The 24,199-nt window shown below is 43.1% G+C and overlaps 1 protein-coding gene across 1 annotated transcript in view; it reads right to left on the bottom strand.

Annotated features, from left to right (window-relative positions):
- Positions 1-24,199, bottom strand: part of plrdgb (PITP-less RdgB-like protein) — a 100,703-nt gene that overhangs the window by 72,044 nt on the left and 4,460 nt on the right. Inside the window, exon 3 of the mRNA XM_052099827.1 lies at positions 7,938-8,042. Within this exon, the coding sequence (XP_051955787.1) occupies positions 7,938-8,042 (105 nt within the window). The remainder of the gene's footprint in view (positions 1-7,937; positions 8,043-24,199) is intronic.

The following is a 24,199-nucleotide window of genomic DNA, read 5'->3' as shown; positions in this document are numbered from 1 at the left end:
GTTGAGGATGAGCGTAGAACAATGAAAGGTTGAGCTATTAAATTTAAAAAAGACTAACATGTTCACTACTGAGTATATAACACACATGGAGAGAGATTAGTTGTTTGTTTTTTTGTATGGACAATGGGAGAGAAGTGATTCCAGAGTTATCCCATATACCAGCCGATATTCAGTTCGCTTCTGAAAAGGACAGAAGAGAAGAAAAGCTGATAATTTGTGGCTGTTTCCACCTGTCATAACAGACAGACAGAAAGAAAGAAAGGCTGATACAGAGAGGGATCGACCAATTGTGTTACATTGTGTCAGTTAATACACACATGTTCAAAGAAGAGAGGAGCCAGCAGAATGAATGCCCCTCACCTTCGTTGTGGACTACAGATCAAGGAAGAGAGGGAAAAGAAACCCCTTTCCAAACCAGACAGAAAACATGGACGAGCTAGAGGGAGGGAGAGAGAGAGGGACAGAGAAACGCATGCACACAGGAGAGGACCAATAACTGGTGCTTTGTCGCAGACATTGGAGAGAGAGAGCTATAATGAGAGAGAGAGAAAGAGCGAGAGAGAGAGAGAGAGAACTGACAAACTCCCTTTAAATCAAACTGTAAATTCGGACAAGTGAGCAAAAAGAGAGACAGAGATAGAGAGAAAGTCAGAGTGTCACAAAGTGAGGGAATCTATGGACAACACTCATTCTTTACTGAAAGCACACACACACACATGCAATAGGTTAATTAATAAACAGAGTTATATCACATATTTGCATTATATGTCCCCTGCCAACCAGTGACATCTTCCTGAATGCCAGGACCCACCACAGTTTGGGTCAGTGTACTATACAGAAAGTTACAAGAAGAGGTACATTTGTTTTATTTAATTTTTTAGGAATGTTCTATGAAATTAGATTTATATATAAGACTATGAGACTGAATGAATTGTTATTAATAATTTACATTTATAACAATGTAAAGGACTAGGTCTGTACTTAAGGGAAAGGAGGAGGCGGGAATCAGCTGAAAAGCAACGTAAAATTGTATGACAGAATATAACTCAAGCATAACATAAAAGTGCTTTGCAGCATACAAAACAAAGATGCACGCGCACACACACAACACATGTGTCTCTCTCTCTCTCTACCTAGAACTGGCATCCCAGCACCTCCTTATCTCTCTTCCACTGATTAGACAACCCAGCGCAAGGCATGCATCATCACAGCCCAGCCACGCCCTCCTCCTTGTCTCAAACAACTTCCTAACATTTTATTTATTCTAACCTATAGTATTCTATTTATTCATTTTCTATTAATTCATTTATATTGACTTCATCCCATTGCATTATTGTATCGAGGCAGTTTACAGAGATTGGAAGTTGTTTTGCTTTGCCTATTAATATTTTTCAATACATTTTGTTTTAAATTCTTTGAGGATATCACTCAAGTTTAAGTGACTCAAGACAGAAGTAAAGTAATTTGGGTGCTTTGGTTAACTGCTGTTATATATATCTCTTTGGCATTTACCTATTAGCGGAGGGGAAAGCTCACATTACGCTTTATTAACAAATATTGAGAAGACACAAGATACCCTGTATATCTGGGTTAAAGTTGTGCAGGATAAAAGTTGCTAAAGGATTGTTTGCCTCATGAGACTGCCATAGTTCATTAGTGAGAGGTTGCAGGTATTTCCTTAGGCTCAGTGAGCTCAGGTGCATTTGAATCCCCAGTTTAAACTAATGATAATGTGGGTATAGCATGCCAGAAGAGATTTGGATTTGTTTGTTCAAGGTTCTAAATATGGTAATCCACCAATTATCTTGGCTATCTATGTAGTTTTCTTATTTTAAATTAGAAATTCAAAAATGGGGTCATGCTTAAATCCTCACCAGTGGAAAAAAAAAAACATCAAGATTAAGAGATGTTAGGTGATTAAGGCGGGACCCTGCTCTCCTTAAAACTGAAATATGTTCCAGATTTATTAACTGTGAAATTAAAATGGATAATTGTTTAATGTAATCCTCTCTCACTATCTAACTCACTCTCTCAGTAAACTGTCTCTCTATCTGATTTTCTTCAATTCTCTGTAAACTGCGACCTAGCCATCACGAAATCCAAAAATTCCAAATGCCCAAAATAAATAACAAATTTCACTGAGCCATCCATAAATCCAAACACACACAAAAACAAAGTGTGTGAAGAACTTCTTTAAAAACTGTAGGGTACAACAGGTTAAAAGGTCCCCTTTTCTCCTTAAAAATAAAAATAAAAACCACATCAACACTTTTCTAAACACCTGTGTCACTGTGCACTGCAAACGTTTCCCAATCCATGATTTCATCATGTGTGATGTCTTAAAGGAATATTACGGTTTCAATACAAATTAAGCTCAATCAACAGCATTTGTGGAAGAATGTTGATAACCACAATTTACTTTGACTTGTCCCTCTTCTTTATAAAAGAAAAAATGTATGTTTATAAAAGACACTTACAATGGAATTCCATGGAACCAATCCGTAAACGTTAAAATACTCACTGTTTCAAACGTTTAGCCACAAGACATAAACAAATGCTATTATGATTTTTGTTAACATGATTTTAGTATGATAAAATCACATAGTAGCCTTTTCTGTGTAAAGTTATTTCCTATTTTACAACTTAATTCTCATGACGACATAACGTAAACACTGGAATCCCGGTAATTTAGTAGTGTGCCAGCTTTAAAACTCAAATAGAAGTTTTTAAGTTAAAAAAGTTTTCACAGAAGAATCAATGTATGTAATTTGATAAAATTATAAGTTTCAAATTTCTGCCTTTAAACCCTCCAAATTGGCCCCATTCAAATCCATTGTAAGTGCCTTACTGTAACCTTGATTTTTGGGACAAGTAAAATATTTTTTGTGTGTTAATTAACATTATTCCTCAAATACTGTTGAATGAGCTTAAATTGTATTGAAACCGAATATTCCTTTAATAAAATACATTTATTTAAATGCTGCAAAATGTTTGTAGCTAATGAGAATCCCTGAAATGATCACATATATTGTATTTTCAGATAAAACCCTTAAGTTCTCACAATTTTCAGTTGTGTTCAAGGTGAATAAATCAATGGTATTTCAGTCAAATAAGTAAAAATATAGTATTTGGTGATTAAAAAAATCAAACACTTTTTGAAAGGGCTAAACGCCAGCCTTGAAAAGGCAAAGATCAAGGCCAAAGCACCAATTAAAAGTGAGGGATAAAGGTCTATCTAGGTACCTTTATATTTAAATGAGTTTTTCAATCAAAACAAATGTCCTTTACCATTTCATCACACTTTCTTCAAGCTCCCATTTAAGCCCATTTGTACCTTACAAAGACCTTTTTACACAAGTGTGAATACAGCTGTTCCCCTTCTGTCACTCACTCAACGATGTGACAATGTAGTGAAACTAGGTGTCTTTCTTGAGAGCCTCGGTTACCTCCTATCTTTGAGAAAAGACCAATGAGAATTGGCGAACAGAATTTGCTTGCCCCTCCCCTGGACATACAGGTATAAAAGGAGGGAAGCGTGCGTCTGTTCAGACAGATTTTTTTCTTCTGAGCCAAGCGGTTTCAGCGAGCTGAGTAAACCCACTGCTGTTCCACTCACCGCTATGAGAGCAATCGCTGTTGGATATGGCATATACCGTATGACCCTCATCCCTTCCTGCCATCGCTTAGTCAGCCCTTGGAGAGACCTCTGTTTTCTACGGGCAGGAGTACCCCTACAGCAGGTGTTCAGCTGCATCCTAGTTACTACAGACACCTCCCAGTCAGGCTGGGGTGCCATGTGCAACGAGCATGCAGCCGCTGGTTCCTGGGTAGGGCCGCAGCTAGGTTGGCACAAAATTGCCAAGAGTTGCTGGCTCTTGAAAGTCGTGACGTTGCGCGGCAAGCACGTCTTGATCCACTCAGACAACAGAGACAGTAGCGTATATAAATCGCCAAGGCGCCGTTCGCTCACATCGCATGTCGCAAATAACCCGCCATCTCCTCCTTTGGAGTCAGCAGCTGCTGAGGTCGCGGTGCGCTACTCATGTCCTGGGCAACCTCAACGCCACAGCGGATGTGCTGTCATAGAAGGTAACAATCAGCGGAGAGTGGAGACTCCACCCTCAGGTGGTCCAGCTGATTTGGGGTCGATTTGGTAGAGCACAGGTAGATCTGTTTGCCTCCCAAGAATCCACCCACTGGCCGCTCTGGTACTCTCTGATGGAAGCCTCCCCTCGGCACAGTCGCGCTGGCACACAGCTGGCCCCATAGGCTGCGCAAGTACGCATTTCCCCCAGTGAGCCTACTTGCACAAGATCTTTGCAAGGTCAGGGAGGACAAGGAACAAGTTACACTCGGACTTGGTTCTCGGATCTCATGCTCCTCACGACAGCACCTCCCTGGCGGATTCTGATGAAGGACCTTCTTTCTCAGTGATGGGGCACCCTCTGGCATCTGCGCCCAGACCTCTGGAACCTCCAAGTCTGGCCCTTGGACGGGATGCAAAAGATCTAAGCAGTCTACCACCAGCTGTCGTAGACACGATCACTAAAGCCAGAGCTCCCTCTAACAGGCAGCTTTATGCCCTAAAGTGGCGCTTATTCGCAAATTGGTGTTCTTCCCGATCTGAAGACTCATAGAGGTACGCAGTCAGGTCAGTGCTCTCATTCCTGCAGGAGAGGCTGGAGGGGCGGCTGCCCTCCTCCACCTTGAAGGTGTATGTAGCCGACATAGTGGCTCACCACAACACAGTGGACGGTAAGTCCTTAGGGAAGCATGACCTGATCATCATGTGCCTTAGAGGTGCCTGGAAGCTGAACCCTCCTAGGCCATGCCTGTTCCCCTCATTGGATCTCTCCGTGGTCCTCTCAGGCCTTCGGTGAGCCCCAGAATTTGGTAATATGGAACAGCTTGCCAGGTGTATCACTTGCGCACAGCACCTTTCCCCTCTCCTGAGGCGAAGAGGTGCGCTCTACTCCCCCAGTCAAGTCCGCAAGTCATGGACCCTGGATGTCCTTCCTCCCTAGCCCTCTGGCTCCGAATTCAGTGGAGGAATTCGCAACTATACCCACTGTAGGCACTGAGTTTCATGTACTGGAACAGGTGCTTCACAGGTACTGATTACTCCGGCAACCTCCTGTGATATATTTTCCTGTCGGCGGACCCACGTCTCCCTTGGGCAAAGTTGCCTCTATCCCCCGGTCACTGTGTTTGTAGAGCTCTTCCCCGTCGAGGCAGGACCTACCACCGCACCACCTCCACTGCTGGGCAGGATGTGGTCTCCGTGGGGTCTTTTCCCCCTGAAAGAATAGGATAGGAAAATGCCTGTTCCCTGATGCCTGTTATAGCGTTAGATGGCCCCAGCCACATCTAAAACTCTATGGAGAGAAAACATAGAGAGAGAAAAGGCTGTGGCTGGCGAGGGCTGCTCCCATGAGAGTTACATCGCTTCCCAACCTCAGGGATGTGGGGAACTACATGATGTCTTTTGGGGCGTTGGGGAAGGTTACATGCAGCCTGATGCACCTGCTATTTTTGCACGCAGCAGCCTGCTTGCACCTGCATCTGCAGTCCACGTAATACGGTTCTTGCCCCTCTTGCCACAACACTGCACTAACTGCTGAAATGGCCGGGACCTTATAGCTCCTACACACTACACGACTTTCAAAGACATCGGATCGTGGTACCGTTCATATTACACAACTGTCTGTCTTGTCACTGAAGTCGTAGCGTTTTCAAATTACACAACGAATCCACGACAGGGGTGAACACATTACAAGACATTTCACTATTGATGAATCCCCGACGACTCTGCCTGGACTCCAAATTACATTTTACAACAGAGTGCATGCGCAAAGTGATATGAGATATGAAAACAAATGCATGATTATATGTTATGCATTTCAGAATATGATGTGTGTTTTTAATCATATCTTTTATTGGTTACAATATGAAAAATTACCTCCTACTGTAAAATCGAACTATTGGCTTACCTGACTGTCCAAGAGAATTGGCAATTTCTCTCCAACTCTTCTCTTTCTCCACCCGGTTTTGGTACAGTTCAGAGGAAACATCAAATCTGGTGCTCCTGCCAATGTTCCACTAATTGTTTCTCCATTTCTTCGGTCCAATGATACTTTCTTGATACCGCAGCCACATTAGTTGATGTTCTGTTGCAGGTACATCAGGACTCCTCCCACTAAACCTTCCCCTGTTTTACCCTTGCCCTGTTTCTTGCTCTCTCAATGGCTGTAGGTCAAAGCTGCTGTTGTATTCAGTCAAAACATATTTCACATTGCACGATTTGGAATCGCAGACGGGTCCAGATATTTAACATTCTAGATATCTCGCTGATATCGGCGATTTGAGAGAATCGCAGACGCGTGTCTGCGATTCTCTCAAATCTTGTCTTTGATACATTCGATACATACAGTTCATACATTGCGATCATAACTCACAGGAGTGATCTCTGATTTGCCCATGATTTCAGGCTTTTGTCGGCAATCTCCACAAAACTGTCGAGCGAAAATTGGGATTTTTATTTTTTTTTATTTATCCTTTATCTAACCAGGAAAAAAAACCCATTGAGATTAAAAATGTCTTTTGCAAGGGAGACCTGGCCAAGATAGGCAGCAAAATTACATCACATCATTACATACGTACAAAGACACACAAATGAAAACCAATTATGCAGTTACAATGTAATCTCAATAAAAACATTGACATGTGAGGGAGTCCAACTCAAAGCATCTCATTCTCAACTTAAAAACACTCAAAGGAATCAATTTACTAAGTTTTAAGTTGTTCTGCAGCAAATTCCATGTAAAGGGAGCAGAATAAACAAAGGCCTTTTTACCCAACACAGTACTGACATGTGGAACAGAAAACAAGACATTAAAATCATGTAGTGTAAACTCAGCATTACTCCCGGCTCCTCAGCTCAAAACCTGTCTGAACAGATGCACGCTTCCCTCCTTTTATACCCGTATGTCCAGGGGAAAGGCATGCAAATTCTGTTGGCCAATTCTCATTGGCCTTTTCTCAAAAATAAGAGGTAACTGAGGCTCTCAAGAGAGACCCCTAGTGTCACTACATCGACACAACATCTCGTTCCCTCCATCAGGGAACGTAGGTTACGACAGTATCCAAGCCGTTTCTCTTACAAGACCCAGATTACAAAAAATGAACTTACAACTCATCACATCTGAAGCAGCTTGGAGCAAACAATGGACTGATCATTTAAATTAACTCTGATAAGACGTTCTATCATGCTGGCACATAAATTAGGTCCAATTGCTCCTTCAGTATAACTGTTTCACAGTTTGATGAAACACATTTTTCTTAAATGAGTGGCAAAAGCGAGCTGCCTATTTCAACTAATTTAGAAGTAGATTTCAAGCAGTATTTCAGAAACTCTACATCTTCCCTGCATTATTACAGAATCTTTCTAAGGGAGGTTAAATGTTTGAGTTATGTGGAGTGTCCCATCCAACTAATTCACTGTTTGTATCTTGTGGTATCACAGCTTACAGAGCATGAGAGGAAAACAGTGATTATGCTGCATCTGTAGCATTAGTCACTGTTGATTTTCCTCAGCTGAACTTACATCTTTTTAGTTACTCAGAAAAAAAAATATGCCATGGAAATTGCTGTTTATGGTATAGACTAACTAATTAGGAGGGAGCAGTAGTGAGATTCACTTTGGCTTTCACAGCAATTTTACTCTTCAACAAAATGTTTATTTCAATGAATGTAATGTACTGTATAAGGTTATGTAGGAATAGCTCTTATAATATAATTAGACATTTATAGTGTGTTACCTTTAACTTTGTATGTGATGATCTAAGAATAATGATTGTTCTTGAATACCTCATGATACAAAAACATGGAAAATAGACCTCTTTAGGAGACCTGTATGAGATCTGAATTGGTGCTTGTACCTCTTGAGTGCTCCAGGTGTCCCAGCGTCTCAATCTGCTCCACCAGGTCATTAGAGTTCCACTGGCTCATCCCCAGCAGCATGGCCGTCTTCCCCTCCATAACATCTATCAATACAGTGAATAAACTTAAGGTCTATAATGTTGTCATATTTCTAGGACAGTGGTTCTCAAAGTGTGGGTCACATCCTAAAATGGTTGTTGACATCAAAGGCTTTGTGTCTAATCAAAAACTATGGTATTTTGACATCTGTCATTTGGTAAAAGATAGCCAGTATAGGCAAACTAGGGTCTTGAAGCAAAACCAGTTGAAAACCACTGATCAAGGACATAATTTTTTTTTCCCATAAGCAATTCATTGCTGAGAATCAAATCACTTATTGCATCACTTTTGTTGTCAATATTCATTCACACACAGATTTCATGTAAAATTTTTGCCTTTAAAATCATGTAGTTGCCTTTTGTTCTCAAAGACTCAGAGAGGGATAAAGGCCGACTGGAGACTGCAGTGGGATAGAGAGAGAGATTTACGGGATGCTGTCTGACACCTTTGTGTTTTTGTCTTTTTGTTTCAGATTATAATTTAAATATTATGTATATCGTCAAGCCGGTTCTCACCTCCTCCTTTCCATTAACCCCTTTACATACCGGTAACAGCTTTCATAATTGTATGGGTAAAAAAAGGTATTTGTTTTTCTTTGAGACTGACCATTATTAAAATAGTAGCTTCTTTTATTAATTACATACTATTTCTAGGCCATGTCTCCATGAAATGCCCTCAAAACTTAGGTAAGAGGAAAATGCTCTCAGGGAATTATTTAAAAGAGGTACGGTACAACATACAGAGACAAAAGGGCAACAAACAAAAAAAACTCAAATGGAGCCAAAAATAAAACAGCCACAGTGCTGTGGTTTATTTGGCTGTGCCAAAGGCAGGGAGAGAAGGAGAAGAGGAGGCTGTGGAATAAGATGATTAGAAACTAATGAAGATTGATAACTCTGTCCTGTCCTGTTTTCCTCCAGTTGTACATTGGCCAGTTCTTGAGGATGAACTCTCTCTCCAACAATTTAGTAAATAAATCTACAAATTATATTTTGCCCATATCAGTCAGTGATAATCTGCTGCTAGATAATCTACCAGCCGAGGGGTCATTCTCTGACCATCTGCGACAGTCAGCTATATAATGGTCAAGGATTTATGTTGAAATGACTACTTCCAAGACACCAAACTTGCTTAAAAGAATGAATGTAGGGAATACTTAAAGTGAAATAAAATGCAAACCCAACAGAGTGGGGGCTGATTTGGGAACAATTCGGCAAGGCCCAGGTAGATCTGTTTGCCTCCTGAGAGACCTCCCACTGCCCGCTCTGGTATGCCCGAACAGAGGCTCCCCTCGGGGCAGACACGCTGGCACACAGCTGGCCCTCTGGGCTGCCCAAGTACGCATTTCCCTCAGTGAGCCTTCTTGCACAGGTGCTGTGCAAGGTCAGAGAGGACGAGGAACAAGTCACCCTAGTGGCTCCTTACTTGCCCACCTGGGCCTAGTTCTCGGACCTCATACTCCTCACGACAGCGGCTCCCTGGCAAATTCCCCTGAGGAAAGACCTTCTTTCTCAGGGACGGGGCATGCTCTGCCATCCGCACCCAGACCTCTGGAACCTCCACGTCTGGCCCCTGGACGGGACGCGGAAGATCTAGCTGGTCTACCACCTGCCGTCGTAGACACGATCAGCCAAGCCAGAGCCCCCTCTACCAGGCAACTTTACGCCCTGAAGTGGCGCTTGTTCGCAAATTGGTGTCCTTCCCGGGCTGAAGACCCACAGAGGTGCGCAGTTAGGTCAGTGCTCCTATTCCTGCAGGAGAGGTTGGAGGGGAGGCTGTCCCCATCTACCTTGAAGGTGTATGTTGCTGCTTTCATGGCGCACCACGACACAGTAGACGGCAAGTCTTTGGGTAAGCACGACTTAATCATCAGGTTCCTAAGAGGCGCCTGGTGGTTAATTCCTTCCCGGCCATGCCTGTTCCCCTCCTGGGATCTCTCAGTGGTCCTCAGGGGCCTTCAGAGACCCTCCTTCGAGCCGCTAGAATCAGTTGGACTCAGGGCCCTCTCTCTAAAGACTGCCCTGCTGATCGCGCTCGCCTCCATCAAGAGGGTCGGGGACCTGCAAGCGTTCTCTGTTAGTGACACTTGCCTGGAGTTCAGTCCGGCAGACACACATGTGATCCTAAGACCGTGACCGGGCTACATGCCCAAGGTTCCTACCACGCCCTTTAGAGACCAGATAGTGAACCTGCAAGCGCTGCCCCGGGAGGAGGCAGACCCAGCCCCTTCGTTGTACCTGTGTCCGGTACATGCTTTGCGTACCTACTTGGACCGCACGCAGAGCTTTAGACGTTCTGAACAGCTCTTTGTCTGCTTTGGTGGACAGCGGAAAGGGAATGCTGTCTCCAAACAGAGGCCTTCCCATTTCACATTGGACGCCATTTCTTGGCCTATCACACCCAGGCCGTGCTGTAAGGACTGGCCGGTGAATCGCTTTACCTCGGTCGAGGTAAAACTGTGCGCTTTCTCTCCCAAGAGATTCCATATATTCCGAGGAATTCGCTGACCCAATCCACTACAAGTACTCAAATCTACCCTGTACTGGATTAGGTGCTCCACAGGTCGGGACTCCTGTGCGGACTCCTCCTGTGTGTATTTCCTTGCGAGTGGACCCGAGTCTCCCTTAGGCAGTTCCAGCTGCCCTCCGGTCGCCGTGCTGTAGCAACTCCCCCCTCCTTGAGGCTGGATCTATCATCATGCCATTTTTCCACATGTGACCTGAGTGGCCCATGTGATGTATTTCGCCACTTTACCTCCCCGTTCCTGGGCAGGTTTGGTCTCCACAGGGTCTTTTCCCAACTGGGTAAGACCCCCTTCCCACGATGCGTGTAAGGGCCCAAGCTGTTTGGCTCTATGCGGGAAACATAGAGAGAAAAGAGGCCCGGCTAGGCAAGCGTCACCTTGTTCCCCTGCTTAGGGTAACCAAAAGGATTCCATTGACTTTTTATGGGGCATTGGGGAAGGGTACGTGCAGTCTGACACAACTGGTCGTCTTTGGACGTGAAATACTTGCCCGCGCTTGTGTCAGCAGTACACGTACACGTACACGGCTCAGTGCATGGCGTAATTTGAATTTGGCGTAGTGTCGACACAACGTCGGAGCGACAGATGGGGAACGTCTAGGTTATGGATGTAACCTCCGTTCCCTGATGGAGGGAACGAGACGTTGTGTCCTCCCGGCCACGTCGCTGAGCCGAGCCACTGTAGTGGCCGGACCATTTCTGGCTCCTCAGAAAAATCCTGAATGAACTCGACATATTTGCCCGCTTTTATGCCTGTATGTCCAGGGGTGGGGTATGCAAATACTGTCTGCCTAATTCCCATTGGCCTTTTTTCATAGATCAGAGGCATATTCGGCGCTCAAGAGAGACCCCTAGCTTCGCTTCTTCGACACAACGTCTCGTTCCCTCCATCAGGGAACGGAGGTTACATCCGTAACCTAGACGTTCACATAGCTTGGGATATCCCAAGGCATATGAAGTCATATGATAGATTTGTGTGAGGAACAGGCTTGTGTTAATGACTTATATTGAATATCTGTTCCTCGAACAAAGCTACAATATAGCTCTCGAAGATCAGGAAAGTAGCGCATGAGCTGTTTGTTTGTAAGCTTTTTTTTTTTGTTTTACTTTTCACAGCCATGGTCACTATGTGAACTGTCAATTTATGTCTAAAAAGTTTATAAATAAGACAAAAATCTCTACAATTTAACAGCATACAGGTTTGGAACATCATGAGTGTGTGTAAATAATGACAGAATTGTAATTTTTGGCCACTTACGGTCTGCTGGGTTTTGTGCTGCCACCATGGTTTACAAGGACATTTGTAGGTTACAAACTGGTAATTACAAGAGTATTATGATATAACTGTGGTTTATGAGGACATTTTTAGTGTCCCCATAATTAAAAAAGCTTAAAAAAAATTCTAAAGTATGTTTTTTTTATTTATTTTTTTTTTTATGAAAAAATGCAGAAAGTTTTTTGTGAGGGTTAGGTTTAGGGGTAGGAGATAAAATCTATAGTACATATAGTTTAAAAATCATTATGCCAACAAAGAATCCTCATAAGGATAGCCGCACCAATGTGTGTGTGTGTGTGTGTGTGTGCGTGTTTTTGTGATTTACGAGGACAATTTTGCAAGTTACAAATTAGTAATTACAAGGGTATTATGCTATAAATGTGATTTATGAGGACATTTCTAGTGTCCCCATAATTCAAATCGCTTAAAAATCATACTAAACAATGTTTTATTGAAAATGTAAAAATGCAGAAGGTTTTCTGTGATGATTAGGTTTAGGGGTTGTGTTTAGGTTTAGAGGATAGAATCTATAGTTTGTACAGTATAAAAGTCATTATGTCTATGGAAAGTCCTCATAATGATAGGTAGACCAACATGTGTGTGTGTGTGTGTGTGTGTGTGTGTGTGTGTGTGTGTGTGTGTGTGTGTGTGTGTGTGTGTGTGTGTGTGTGTGTGTGTGTTTCGAAGAACACTAGCCTACTTATGGAGAGTCAGATAGTAATAGAGCAATGGTAATGTGTCAAGTGTGTAACTGTGTGCTGCCTGTATCTTTGTTTATCTGCACAGATGTGTCTGCATATTAATGGAGTTCAAGGAAGAAATGTGAAAAGAAATATAGAGATGGATCTGAGATGAAGTGGCAATGTGTAGGTGGGTACTAAGAGAAAATGATTGCAAATGCAAAAAGAATATTTGCAACTTAGCAACACAAAAATCCAACAGTATCCATTAGAGAAACTCTCAAACCATGCTATCATGTCCAATCGTTTGGATGAAATTGGCATGATGGAAGGTTACTCATACATTTTGTACAACAACTTCTTTAGAGAATCAATATTTGAGAGAAAGCAGTTGACAGACAACAAAGGCAAGTGACAGTAAGCGACAGAGGCATTAAAAAAAACTGAAAAGAAAAGAAAAGGAAATGAGGCAAGCTCTGATAAGAAATCGAGAAAACAAAACAAACCAAAAAATATTCTATCCAGACGCAAATGGAAGCAGCATACTAATGTCGTAATGCAAGTATCAAGGTTGAATGTTTGTTGTTGTCATTCATCAAGCAAATGTCAACTTTTTTCCATGAAACACAAAAGGAGATGTTAGGAAGAATGTTAGTGACTGACAGCCTCAGTCACACTTCACTTTAAAGTCATAGAGGTTTAAAAATGACATGAATGTAGTACCCACTGACAACATACAGCAGTCTGACAAGTGTTGCAGTAATAAATGGCAGATCTTCAAGGGCTGTGTGCCCGCAGGAGCCTTTCTATACAACAGTATGATACAGAAACAATTAGTGGCTCTTACTGATGGGCTCATTAAATATTTGGGACAACTTCAGTGGTATTATCACTGGAATGATGTAGAATGCAAATTTAAGCAGAAAAAAAGCACACGTCATCATCTTTGCCTCCAAATAAGTAAAGTAAAACTGAAAAAAAACAAATAATTAAATAACAAGTACTAGATTAGGCTGTTGTTGTACAAGAAGACACTCACAAGACAATACCATGCACATAAAATATTAAAGCTACACTCTCTAGATGACCTTGTCATGTATTTTTTCCATTCACTATTTCCATTTTGCTGAGACTTGCTTTTATGTGGAGTAAAAATGTTATGTGAGGGCATTTTCAACCAAAAATTCATTGCTATTCCAAACCTGTATGACATTATTTCTTCGGTAAACACAAATTTTGCAAGAATCCTCAAATTCTTTTGAGAATTTGAATGCTTCTTAAGTTTTTTCTAAAGAACAATCTTAAGAAAAAAGATAAGAACTTTCTTAAGAAGTTTATTCGGGAATTCAAAATATTAACTTATTAAATAAAAAATGTGGAAAAAAAAATGGTACTTAAGAAGAAATTTCTTCGTAAAAACGTTTTGTGAATCTGGCCCCTGGTGTGAAAGAAATAATGCAATGCGTAGATACCATCCATAACAGCCCCTTGAGTGCAATTCAAGATGCTTTCCTATTGGGATTAACATAATAACTGTTTTTCCATAAACATTCACAGAAATTCAACTTGCGCTACTTGAGAGTGGTTGCTGCTTGAGAAATACCACCGGGCAATTTGTACCTCATGAAAATCTGAATTGAGTCAATTATAAACCTACTGGCTGCCACAAGAAATCACATCAACACATCTGTGTGAGTCATTAATAAGTTCGCTGGTATTACTAATAAGTCTCTAGATAAGTGGCTCCAATAGAATATCCCTCCTCTTTGTCCTGTTATTGTCTGTAAACCCCATAGCCTTCAGAAACGGCTTGGTACTCTCTAATTCTAAAAGGGATTGCAGCAGCTGCTCTGCTTCTAATTATTTTTTTGTTTTTTTTGGAGGACATTTTATGGGCAACACACAATTGACACAAACCATGTTGAATGCTCAAAATGTTATTTGCACTGTGCATTGACCTATTTTATGTAGGCCTGCAACAAATAATTATTTTGATAATCGATTAATCTTCGATTATTTCTGCGATTAATCGGACAAAAAATATTTTTTCCCTGTATTTTATTAAAATATAAATTTTCAAAAAACTGATATGATGAAGGCCGTAAGAATTTTGTTTGATTTACTTCACTGAATTTGCAATTCTATACTCTCACAAAACTTTAAACATGGAGCCTAACATATGCAAAACATTTCCTTTTCTCGAAAAACTTAACAAAATTGCTCATCATGGAGTGGGACAAAAAAAATCAGCCCAGCAGAGGGCAATAGTGACACAAAAATAGAAATCTAAATAATTACGCCCAACTTAAAAATACATAATTATGTTAGATACATATACTTGTACACTGTGACTGATTACAAACAATTATTTATTTTAATATTTATTTTTCAAAATACAATTTTCACCGATCTTGAATCATGATTCAATTGTAATTTGATGTTATTTAAAAATGTTGCTGTTAATTTTAAATATTTGAAAATATTTTCTGTGAATTCACCTAAAAAAATTAAGGTTGTGAAATTCAAGTTTTTATACAAGAGGTGGATTTCAGGTCATGAAATTCAGATCTCAATATTCACAAAGATGAGTACGGGTTGGGAAATTCAGGTGGCAAAATTCGAGGATGATATCCAGGAATGCAAGGAAGAGCAAACGAGCACTGATGTAATCTATCTCTCTCTTGGACAATCGCAAAGCAATGGACACAGCTCAAAAGTAATTTTAAATGTATTTATCATCGATATCTGATGAAAAACACGTATCTCCAAAAAACGTTTTTTTCAACAGCATGGAAAAACTATTTTTCTTATAAATAATCTTCCAAGATACTTAAACAGAGAGCCTGATGAAACATCTTTTCATTGGTCATTTTGATGCATAATTCAAACAGGAGGAAGAGGTCATTCTATGCATTCTGTCTATGGTAAAAAGTCAAAATTGCCAAAAGTGGCGAGTTGTGTTTTTCATCGGAGAGTAACGATATATATGCCTATATTTTTAATAATGTGCAAAACTTTGCTCCGTGGAAATTCACATTGAACAAATCTGCTGAAAAGGAAAGTAAAATTATTCACATGCACACATACATGACCAGATAACATGATCCCCAGATCCCCAGCATGGTCATAAAGGGATGTCACATGAAACAGATCAAATTATTTTTATTATTTTGGTATATGAACGAATTGAGAGTCTTATAAAGGAAATTAATATAATAATACCGAATTAATAATAGCAACAGGAAATGACAAAAAATACTTTATAGGCATCTGTATTATTATTTTAGTGTGTGTGAATGCTTAAAATGTGAGAAATAAAAAGACATTTAAGGTTAAATGATTCGCGTAATGATCACTTTTCCATTTTGAACTTTCATGCATGCATTACATGCAAGACAAAAGAAACTATAACGGAATACTGCTGTCTGATTTTAGTAAGGGGTACAATGCAAATGCACATATTACAGAACACTTCTGTAAATTATATAGATGAAGCCCAGATTTGCATTATCATGAAGGTAACGTGGTCTACTTGAAAATAAACATAATAAATAAGACACTGACATATCATCAGTAGTCTGCAAATGTAATAAATATGCGGTTAGACTACTCAACTCAACTCAACTCAACTTTATTTATAGAGCACTTTCAAAACCACAAGTGGAACCAAAGTGCTGTACAGAAGGTATAAAAGTAAAAACAAAAACATAAAAACAATGCAAACATATGACAAAAAAACTTACAAAGCATTGTCAAAAGCTAAAGTGAACAAGTAAGTTTTAAGCGCACTCTGAAAAGCACCCAATGAAGGACAAGTTTTTACAGACAGAGGAAGGTCATTCCAGAGCCTAGGAGCTGCAACAGAGAATGCCCGATCACCTTTACATCTTAAACATGATCGCGGAACCATGAGAAGCAATTGATCGTTAGAGCGCAGAGATCTACTTTATTGACAGCGGCTCATTAAATCAGTAACATACTCAGGTGCTAGGCCATGCAGAGACTTAAAAACATACAACAAAGCTTTGTATTGGATTCTGTATCGTATGGGTAACCAATGTAATTTAATTAAAACCGGAGTAATGTGCTCTCTCTTCTTAGTGCCCGTTAAAAGTCTGGCAGCTGAATTCTGAACGAGCTGCAAGCGAAAGACTATCCAGAATTTTTATGAAAATATTAAAAAGAGAGATGGCCTACTCAAGCAATCCAGACTGGTAATGTAAACAATTAGATACATGATGTGTGTTGTACATTCGAAGATTACTATATTTTAATTCAGCACTTGTACAAATGTGAACGAGAACGTGAAATATTATTTTATAAAACAGACAAGACATCCAACACACACTTACAAAATGGATAAAGGCTGCTATCGTTTCAGTCAACCATAGGTCTGTATTATTTCACTTATTTACAGTAACAACAAGAGGTAGCTAAATACTCGAATCATATTACCTAGGATGTAATAATTAAACACACTCTGTTGTTCTCTGAAGGTGGAGAAATGTATTTATACTGTACATACATATATTAAACTATTTTTGATCTCACAACCATTTAACAGATGTATAGAAATACAGTATATCTTTTATTTATTTGTTTTATTATTAAATACTTATTGATAATAAACATTTTATTTATTAATTTATATCATTTTTTTGCAAACTTTTAGTTAGGTAGATTGATTATCTGTTTCCATTGGTAAATGTCCTTTGCCCATATGATTATGAAATAAGGTTCATGATGAAACTTGCTGTTTGGTGAAGTATCCAATTTACTGATTAATTTGATCTTTTCTTCAAAACACATAAATGAAACATCATAATAAGTATCTCTAACGTATACCTTTTTGTGTTTTCACAATTTTGTTGTCACAGTTGTTTAAAATTACTTTTGAGCAGTTTCCATCACTTTGTGATTGTCCAAGAGAGAGATCCATCCATCCATCCATCCATCATCAACCGCTTATCCTGTGTACAGGGTCGCGGCCAAGAGAGAGATCATTTTTCAAAATCATGAATTCGGAGGCTTTTTCAAATTCAAGTTCTGGTGATATAAAAATTATACCATAGTCAGTCCACTGTTGACCATGTTTGAAACACTCTCGGGAGGCTATTTCCAGTCATACCAGTGCAGCTCCTATCTACAGTTCATGAATGGGGGACACCAAAAACTCAAAATCAGTCAATCTCATAATATCAGAATCATACATTGTGCTTCTTTAACTCATATTATGCTAAAACACACAATTTTACTGACTTGTATGGCTAATGCACATGCACGTTCTAGAGCTGATTGTCAGGCGATGTCTGTATCTAAAAGGTGATTCGCTCTTTTACCTGTAAGGCGGGACTTCCTTTCTACATCTGTTGACCATTGGGCACTAGAGCTTCTTGGTTGGGTGTTTTCCGATTTCTCCTATTCATTTAAATAGAAGTGTCCCAACTCTAAATAGTTGCTAAATAGGCTAAATAGTCTCTGATTACATGCGCTCACATGAGCAGGAAAAAACACTTTAAAAACTGGCACACCTTTACTGCTGAAACTTCAGTCTGATATGCATGAAAGCTGTACAACTGATTACATTGAAACTGAAATCGTGTTATGATATTGGACAGTTTAATCAAAGTGATTGCGCTCATTTTCTCCATTGCGATCAGTTTGATTGATGCAGATGTGCGCGTTCGCTTGTTCATTAGAGTTTAATGGAGACTTGCTTGTTTTAATTAACAAACAGTTTTGTGAAATACGTGGCTGATTTTTAATTCATAACATGTTTACATTATAAAAATAAAAAATAGTAGTAAAATATAAGTGATGCGCTCATCAAACACACAATCACTATGTAAACACACCTGATGCAGCAACAGCTCCACATTAAACTGTGTGCTTAACATGATCTTCTTTGAAGTGTTTATAAAGTGCTCTTGTGCGCTGGACATCTTGGGTTGTGTTTTTTTCCACTGTTTTTCACAAGTTTCAAAATGCAACACATTTTTCACTTGGCTGTGAAGTAACGTGATGGGGCTTCTCCGTTCTTACTGCAAATATCCAACTAATCAATAATGAAATTCGTTGTTGATGATTTCCTTTATAAATAATTATCCATTTTTATCGATTTGTTGATGCTCAGGTGATCATGATGTCTACCAATTCAGATGCTTATCAGAACTGTTCTAATTTTAGTACTTCATTTATTCATTGCCTTAGTTGCCTTTTCATTGCATGAATGCAAGCTGCATTTAATACCCTCCTCCATCCCTGGCTCCACTTTTCGTTTGGTAGCTTTGTCTTTTAAAATTCAAAAAGTATGTCTTGTTGTTCTACACTCTAAGAATATAATTGATTGCAAGTTTGGAATTCCTATCTTCAAAGTGTTATTGCACCTTGTTCTTGACTTAGCAACTTAATATAGAGTATTTTAAGTCCCCCGTCTGTCGAGTTCACTTTGACGTTGTGTGAAATGAAGCGACACTAGGGGACTTCTTTGAAGGCCTCAGTTACCTCTGAACTTGAGAAAAGGCCAATGACAAATTTGCAGACAGAATTTGCATCTCCCTCCCCCGGACATACGGGTATAAAAGGAGGGAATCATGCATCCGTCCATTCAGATTACTTCTTCGGAGCCGAGTGGTTGTGTGATCAGTGGGCTGAAGTCACTTACTGTTCCACTCACCTCTGTAGAGCGTATGCTGTTGGATCTACGGGGCATATCTTTCTCCTTCTCTGCACGGCAGTGCAGCTTTGCCCCTGGGCGCTTCGACAGCGCATCTAAAAGAAAGTATTTTCTGTAAAAGATTTGATTTTCTCTAAAAGAGCAAATACACAGCTGGCGTTGAACGTCCTTTTCAGGACGTGTCTTTAAAAGATGCCCATCCACCCCTGTGTAGTTCCTGGATGCGGTCGATTTCTCTGCACTCTTGACAGTCACAGATGCTGCCTCGTGTGTCTGGGCAGTGATCACACCGAGGCAGCGTTTGTGGATGGTTCGTGTTCCCACTGAGAGGACGCTCGTTGACTTTCATCGAAGCTCGAGGTGAGAGCGGCTCGCCTCACTCCAGTCTGCTTACTCCCTCGAGCCCCCCGAGCTGGATGATGAGTTCGTCACTGCATCGGACAGCGTTCTGTCATCTGACACGGAAGACTGGACAGGACTGCTGCCTTCAAGTCGGCCCGCCCAGTCTAAAGCTGATGCCCAGATGGACGACATGCTTGCCCTGGACGCCGTCAGCGCAGGGCTGGACTGGAGACCTCTGTCCTCCCCACAGCCTTCACTAGAAGTTTGGTTCTTTGGGTCTGGGCACCCCTCACAACCCGGAGGTGCCTGATGAGCTGACGAGGTCGTGGAGGGCACCTTTTACTGCCCGCAACCAACCTCCTCGCTCTTCCACAACTCTTGATGGCGGGGCGGCTCACGGGTACTCGGAGGTCCACCAGGTGGACAGAGCCATTGCAATCCACCTGTGTCCCGAGAATGATCGCACGGTGCTCCCCTCCAAGTCCTGTAGGATGATGTAGTCACTGACCGCCAAAGCCTACATTACCGCTGGACAGGCCATCTCCACACTGCATGCCATGGCCCTCCTGCAAGTTCATTAAGCCAAGGCACTCAAAGATCTGCACTTGGGAATTCCTGATCCCGAAGTGTTGCAGGAACTGCGCTCTGCGACCAACCTCGCCCTCAGGGCCATGAAGGTCAGGAGTGTCCAGGAGTGTCATCTGTGGCTGAACATGGTCGAGATGCGGGCTGTGGACAAAGCACGCTTCCGCAATGCCCCCATCTACCAGTTCGGTCTTTTTGGCAACAAAGTGGAGGACTTCCCCCAGCAGTTCTCAGTGATGAAGAAACAGATGGAGGCCATTTCCCACATCATGCCCTGCCAATGCACCAGCACGGGCCGTGCTCCGTCTGTTCGCTAAGGGCGTCCACCTGCGGCTTCCAAACGACAGGCAGCTCCGCCCCAACCTGGTTCCAGCTCTTAGCCCCAGCATCGAGTGCCCTGCAGGATGCGCCCCGCAGAAAGTGCATGCCCCCTGTCTCTCAAACGTCCTCAGGGACCTGGAAGGCTCCCAAGCGTTCCTGAGACGGACGACCCAGGGAATGAGACATTTACTACGGAGCTGGTAAGCAGACCACTCCGTCCCCTGGTGGGGGGATGGGACGTGAATCCTTATTTAAATTTATTTCCTTTGCCACACCCCCTTCGGGCTGCGATACCCACATTCTCAATAATAGAGCACTTTCCTCTTTCTCTGGGTCACCTGGCCCGCAAATACTGTTCTCACGGCAACTCAGTGCCATACTCCAGCAGTCCCGGTTCCTCAGATGCTGACCTCTCGCCTCCGGATCCACAACTGCTGCCCCCCGGCCGGCCTGTTCTGACGAGTCCAGAGGACGCCTACACGAGACTTCCTCCTCAGCCACTAACCCGCCCCCTGCTGGGTGTGTGGAGGAAGGTAAGTGCTTCGAGTCTTCTCTCAGCACCAAAGCCTCGCTACTGCTGAGGTACGCTAACGCCACACTACCTGCTCCGCTGCCAAGCCTCGCTAGGTAGGTCAAGAATGATCGTCTTCTCAGTGCCCCTCGCACGGAGCTTGGACATGTGGCTCTCACTTCCCAACCCGTCGCGCTGGTTGGCCAGGATCATCCGACTCAACTACACGATTCAGTTCGCCAGGCCCCCACCCCCTTTCGCCGGCGTCTGCTTTACCTCAGTGAACAGTGATGCCAACACTCTTGTGTGCAGAGTTCACGACCCTTTTAATCAAAGACACGATAGAGCCTGTCACTCCAGCCGAGATGAAGAAGGGTTTCTACAGCCCTTTCTTCATCATACCCAAGAAAGGCGGCGGCTTTTGCAAGTCCAAGATTGGTCATATTTTCAACCGAGCCTTGCAAAAACTCCCGTTCAAAATGCTCAAGCAAAGACAAATTCTAGCTTGCGTCCAGCATCAAGATTGGTTTGCAGTGGTAGACTTGAAGGACGCGTACTTCCATGTCTCTATCTTGCCTCGACATCGACCCTTTCGCTTTCGATGGTCAGGTGTATCAGTACAAGGTCTTCCCCTTCAGCATGTCCCTATCCCCTCGCGTCTTCACGAAGGTCGCAGAGGCAGCCCTTGCCCCGCTAAAGGAAGTTGGCATCCGCATATTCAATTTGAGGTTTCAGAGGTTTCTCCCGCTAATACGGGGCAAGCACGTCTTGATTCGATCAAACAGCACCGCTACAATAGCGTACATAAATTGCCAAGGCGCCGTGCGCTCTCTCCACATGTCACAACTCACCCGAGTTGTGCGCCACTCACATCCCGGGAAACCTCAACACGGCAGTTGACGTGCTGTCATGTCAAGGTACGCTCAGTGGAGAGTGGAGGCTCCATTGCCAAGCAGTTCCGCTGATTAGGGAGCGGTTCGGCAAAGCACAGATAGACCTGTTAATTTCCCAAGAGACCTCCTATTGCCCGCTCTGGTACTCACTAGTGGAGGCTCCCCTCGGGACAGACATGCTGGCACACAGCTGGCCCGGGGGCTACGCAAGTATGCATTTCCCCCAGTGAGCCTACTTGCATTGGTGCTGTGCAAGGTCAGGGAGGACGTGGAACAAGACACTCTGGTGGTCCCCTACTGGCCCACACAGACTTGGTTCTCGGATCTAACACTCCTTGCAACAGCCCCTCCCTGGCGAATTCCCCTGAGGAAGGAGCTTCTTTCTCAGGGATGGGGCACCCTCTGACATCCGCGCCCAGACCTCTGGAACCTTTACGTCTGGCCCCTGGACAGGATGCGGAATATCTAAGTGACCTACCACCTGCTGTCGTATACATGATCAACCAAGCCAGAGCTCCCTCTACCAGGCAACTTTATGCCCTATAGTAGTGCTTGTTCGTGAATTGGTGGTCTTCCCGATCTGAAGACCCACAGAGATGCGCAGTCGGGTCAGTGCTCTCATTTCTGCAGGAGAGGCTGGAGGGTAGGCTCACCATGATGCAGTGGACAGTAAGTCCCTAGGGAAGCATAATCTTATTATCAGGTTCCTTAGAGGCGCCCGGAGGTTGAACCCTCCCAGGCCAATCGCGCTCGTTTCCATCAAGAGGGCTGGGGACCTGCATGCGTTCTCTGTCAGCATCACCTGCATGGAGTTTGGTCCTGCAGACACCCATGTCGTCCTAAGACCGAGACCGGGCTACGTGCCCGAGGTTCCTACGACCCCCTTCAGGGACCAAGTAGGGAACCTACAAGCGCTGCTCCGGCAGGAGAGAGAGACCCATCATTTTCATTACTGTGTCCGGTACGTGCTTTGCGTACCTAGGTGGACCGCACACAGAGCTTTAGATGTTCTCAGCAGCTCTTGTCTGCTTTGTGGACAGTGGAAAGGGAACGCTGTCTCCAAACAGAGGCTTTCCCACTGGGTCGTTGATGCCATCGCATTGGCCTATCACACCCAGGCCATACATATTCCCTTGCGGGTTTGAGCACACTTGACAAGAAGTGTGGCATCCTCGTGGGCACTGGCCAACAGCACCTCCCTAGCAGACATATACAGAGCGGGCTTGGCAACACCCAATACCTTTACGGATATTACAACCTCAGGTTTGAGTCGGTCTCATCCCGTGTTCTCTCAGGTCCGAGCCCGTAGAACTCGGGAATGCGGAACATCTGACCGAGTGTTCACCAAGTGCCTTTCCCCTCCACTGAGGTGATCATGTGCACTCTTCCCCCCAGGAGAGTCCGCTAGATTCGTGCTACCTAGATGTACTTCCTCCCTAGCCCTCTGGTCCATGAATTCAATGGAGGAATTCCCCGACCAGACCCACTACGGGTACTAAAATTACTCTGTACTGGAATAGGTGCTCCACAGGATCGGCCCTTGTGTGGATTAATCCCCCTGTGTGTATTTTCTGTGGCACGGTCCCCCTACGGGCGGACCCGCGTCTCCCTTGGGCAGTCCCCACTGCCCCCCGGTTGCCGTATTTGTAGCAACTCCTCCCTCGAAGCAGATAGGATCTACCACCGCGCCATTTCCACATGTGGTCTGAAAACCCATGTGACGTATTTCGCCACTCTTTACCTCCCCCCAGCCTGGGCAGGTGGTGGTCTCCACAGGGTCTTTTTCCCCTTGAAAGAATAGGAGTTGGAAAAGAATGCCTTCCCGTGTGATACATGTGATAGCGTTAAAATGTCCCCAGCTGCTTTAACTCTATGCTAGAAACATAGAGAGAGAAAAGGGGCGGCTGGCGCGGCCTGCTCCCATACTTGGCACGTAGATTTGTTCCCCCCTTCGGGGTGCCGTGAACCTAAACATTTTATGACGATTTTATGGGGTGTTGGGGAAGGGTATGTGCAGTCTGACGCAGCCTGTCAGAGCGCAGTTCCTGACTGCCTGCCCGCAGCTGCATCAGCAGCGCATGTACACGGTTCAGCGCATGGCGTGATTGAATAGGGACCCCTAGTGTCGCTTCATTCGGCACAACGTCTAGGTTACTGTTGTAACCTCCGTTTACTGATGGAGGGAACGAGACGTTGTGTCCCCCTGGCCACGACGCTGAACCAAGCCACTGCTATGGCCGGACCTTATTCTCGGCTCCTCTTATAATCTGAATGGACAGACGCATGATTCCCTCCTTTTATACCCATATGTCCGGGGGAGGGACATGCAAATTCTGTCTGCCAATTTCTCATTGG

The sequence above is a fragment of the Xyrauchen texanus genome, chromosome 31 (genome assembly GCF_025860055.1).
Source record: "Xyrauchen texanus isolate HMW12.3.18 chromosome 31, RBS_HiC_50CHRs, whole genome shotgun sequence".
NCBI lineage: Eukaryota > Metazoa > Chordata > Actinopteri > Cypriniformes > Catostomidae > Xyrauchen > Xyrauchen texanus.
Note: the sequence above shows the minus strand (reverse complement) of the source record. Positions and strands in the feature narration are given on the sequence as shown.